The sequence below is a fragment of the Bison bison genome, unplaced genomic scaffold (genome assembly GCF_000754665.1).
Source record: "Bison bison bison isolate TAMUID 2011002044 unplaced genomic scaffold, Bison_UMD1.0 scf7180017864034, whole genome shotgun sequence".
In the NCBI taxonomy this organism is placed as follows: Eukaryota; Metazoa; Chordata; class Mammalia; order Artiodactyla; family Bovidae; genus Bison; species Bison bison.
Genome location: NW_011494606.1, coordinates 3,904,595 through 3,907,996, shown reverse-complemented (window position 1 = coordinate 3,907,996; position 3,402 = coordinate 3,904,595). Strand labels below are relative to the sequence as shown.

Below are 3,402 nucleotides of genomic sequence, written 5' to 3'. Positions count from 1 at the left end.
GCTCCGCCCGCTGGCGCGCGCCCACCTGGCCTGCAGGAAGGAGGCGCCCGGCTGCGCGCCGGGGCCGCCCGCCGCTCCCGGGTGCCGCCTCCGTGCCGCCGCCTCCATGGCTAACCTTCCGGCCAGGCCCTTCGCCCCGCTGCCGGTAACTGCAAACAGGTTCCGCTGGCCGAAGGCTGCGAAAGCGAACATCCAGCGCGCCGGCGGGCTGGGGCGTGCAAGAGGGAGAGCGCCGGCCCCGAGGGTGGAGCCGGCGGGGGCCGGGACCAGGAGACGCGCCGAGGAGCGAGGGAGGCGGGGCGAGCTCCGGGCGGGGAAGGAGGGGCCCACGGCCGGGGCCCGGCGGGGAGTAGGGGCGGAGGGAGGGGCGGCACGGCGTGGGGCCTACTCGGGCTGGGATCTGCTGGGATCCCGTGTGTGGCCGCGGGCAGGAATCTGCCTAGGCTACCCGAAACCTGTATATTAGTCAAGGGTGGGCTAGGGACGTGGGGAAAGGCCAGTTCGACCTAAATACTCCCTTGGGAAGGAGTCGAGTCTGGATTTCCCTTGTCCTTGCGGACCTGAAGGCTTTGGGGGAGGGGCTCATGTCCCTTCCGGCTATGCTAGCCACCTTCCTCTGATGGAAGCTGCTGCTGCTGCTGCTGCTAAGTCGCTTCAGTCGTGTCCGACTCTGTGCGACCCCATAGACGGCAGCCCACCAGGCTCCCCCGTCCCTGGGATTCTCCAGGCAAGAACACTGGAGTAGCTAGCACTCCTTAAAATGTTAGCTCTGTGGCCTTTGACGCTGGGAATTAAAAATCAGTGGGATAAGGGTAGGACGCATGAAAGAGCGAATTCTTTTCAAGTTGGGGTGGATGCAGATTCCCAATCTGGCTTTGTCACTCTCTTGGACTCTGTGGCTTCATAAAAGTTACTTCCCTTCTCTTCCATTCAAACATGTACTAACTCCTGAGCAGTTCCTCATCTTCAAGACTGGATGACCAATACCGCAGGAAGGCTTAAGTGGGGATGAAAGGGAGCAGGACTCTTATGGTCCTTCCCCGCCCCCCACACATCTTCTGCCTGCCTTTGACCTGTGGAAAACTGTAGTCTAAAATTAATCACAGAAGTGAGAAATGCTGCAACAAAGGAAAACAGTCAAAAGAGACCAGATAATGTACTCATTAAGCATACTCATCAAGGACCTTTCATTTCTTCTACAGGGCTATAGATAATATTTGGAGCCATAGTCTGTGAGCTGTCTTATAGATACTAAAACACCAGGTAGAGAAGTTAACTACATGATGACCAGACTGAACCCAGGACATGAGCTCCCACAATTCCGAGAATTGACCACAAAGAAATGGTAACAAATGGACCCTGGAACTGAAGATTAATTGTACCTAAAACAATCAAGATGACACTGGTCAGACCACTGATGACCAATTTGAAGATGACTGTCATAGATGACTTTGCTGTTTCTGCATGTAGGCCCCTGCTCCTCAGTCAGTCAGTTCAGTCACTCAGTCATGTACGACTCTTTGTGACCCCATGAACTGCAGCAGGCCAGGCTTCCCTGTCCATCACCAACTCCTGGAGCTTGCTCAAACTCATGTCCGTCTCATCCTCTGTCGTCCCCTTCTCCTACCTTCGGTCTTTCCCAGCATCAGGGTCTTTTTCAATGAGTCTGTTCTTTGCATCAGGTGGCTAAAGTAATGGAGCTTCAGCTTCAGCATCAGTCCTTCCAATAAATATTCAGGACTGATCTCCTTTTAGAATGGACTGGTTGGATCTCCTTGCAGTCCAAGGGACTCTCAAGAGTCTTCTCCAACACCACAGTTCAAAAGCATCAATTCTTCAGTGCTTAGCTTTCATTATGGTCCAACTCTCACATCCATACATGACCACTGGAAAAGTCATAACTTTGACTAGATGGACCTTTGTCAGCAAAAGTGCAGGGTCCCTCCTCACTCTGTCTATAAAAGCTCTCACCTCCTGCTTATGGTGGGGGCTGGGGGGAGTCGGCCTTTGGATGAAGGTTTTTATAATTTTAAATTTCAGTGAGTTTACACTTGACATGGATAAGTCACACATGGAATTACATAATAAATTAATATCGCCCCAGACAAATTATCACTGGGTAGCAGGAGAGCTAGTAAGTACTAGAAGACTAAGAGAGAAACAATGATTTTAGTTAGTGGCCAAGGGAAACCCTCAAGAGGAGGCAGGATTGGAAGTGGATGTTGAGTGTAAGTACTCTGTTACGCGGGGACAGCAAAGGAGTCCTCTGAGATGAGACAAACACAGAGACACAAAAGCAAGTAAATATTCAGGCAGATTTGGGACCTACCCGGTAGACCAGTCCAGCTGGACCACGGGACACTATTGGGAGGTAAATCAGAGAGGTGGAAACACACTGTGTGAAACAAACAAAAGTTCCAGGTAGTATATTTTTCTTGTTCATCTCTGCTAAGAGAGAAAAGAAAAAGTCACCATAGGAAATGAAACTCTGGTTGTTCTGAGTTCATGAATAAAACACTTAGCAAATATTTATGAACAATATATGACTGCCTGCTAGTATATACATGTCTGTCTAAACAGGTAGATATTTTTCTAAGACTCCTTTTGTATAAAAGATACAGAAACTGTGACATAACCAAGCTGATATTCCAAATATGTGTCTATTGGTTGAGCCATGGCACCAACCAATCAGAAAAGCTGTTGGCGGTGATAAGCTGGTATGGATGAACCAGTGCGGACCAGTGGTAGATCATCTCTAGACATCACTGCTAAAAACTACTGCTGCTTATTTAGCAAAACTAGATGTCCTTTCATTTTCTTTTAAAAAATATACCATTTCAAAGAATACAGCTTGGTATATTTTTTGAACTTAACAAGCCATGGTTTTTATAACCTTTTTTGCCGTGATTATCACAATTCACTCTGCCTTAACAGTACTTAGAGTAATCAGTGTCACTTTCCTCTGTACTGTAAGGACAAGAAAACCACCCGCACCTCTAGAAAAGACCAGCTGAACTTCAGGAGATGTTTTCATATGCTGGGATGACCATCTAGAGTCTATTATAAGAACAGATGGTCAATTTGATTTTGGTAATCACTGGGGCTGCAGTTGGTAGATGTTATCTTTCCCTGATTGTTAACTGCTACTGCACAGCCATGGAGAAGGGAACGACAACCCAGTATTCTTGCCTGGAGAATTTCATGGACAGAAGAGCCTGGAGAGCTATGGTCTGTGGGGTCGCAAAGAGTTGGACACAACTGAGCAACTCATGCACATACACATAGACACTAAACAGTTATTGTGATGTCTGCTGCTGCTGCTGCTAAGTCACCTCAGTCGTGTCCAACTCTGTGCGACCCCATAGACGGCAGCCCACCAGGCTGCCCCGTCCCTGGGATTCT

The 3,402-nt window shown here is 49.0% G+C and overlaps 1 protein-coding gene across 2 annotated transcripts in view; it reads right to left on the bottom strand.

Annotated features, from left to right (window-relative positions):
• Nucleotides 1–251, bottom strand: part of CLN6 (ceroid-lipofuscinosis, neuronal 6, late infantile, variant) — a 15,756-nt gene extending 15,505 nt beyond the window's left edge. For both annotated transcript variants that reach the window (XM_010834511.1, XM_010834510.1), the window contains exon 1: nucleotides 26–251. In XM_010834511.1, the coding sequence (XP_010832813.1) occupies nucleotides 26–192 (167 nt within the window). In that variant the 5' untranslated portion in view covers nucleotides 193–251. The remainder of the gene's footprint in view (nucleotides 1–25) is intronic.
• Nucleotides 252–3,402: the final 3,151 nt, after the last annotated feature.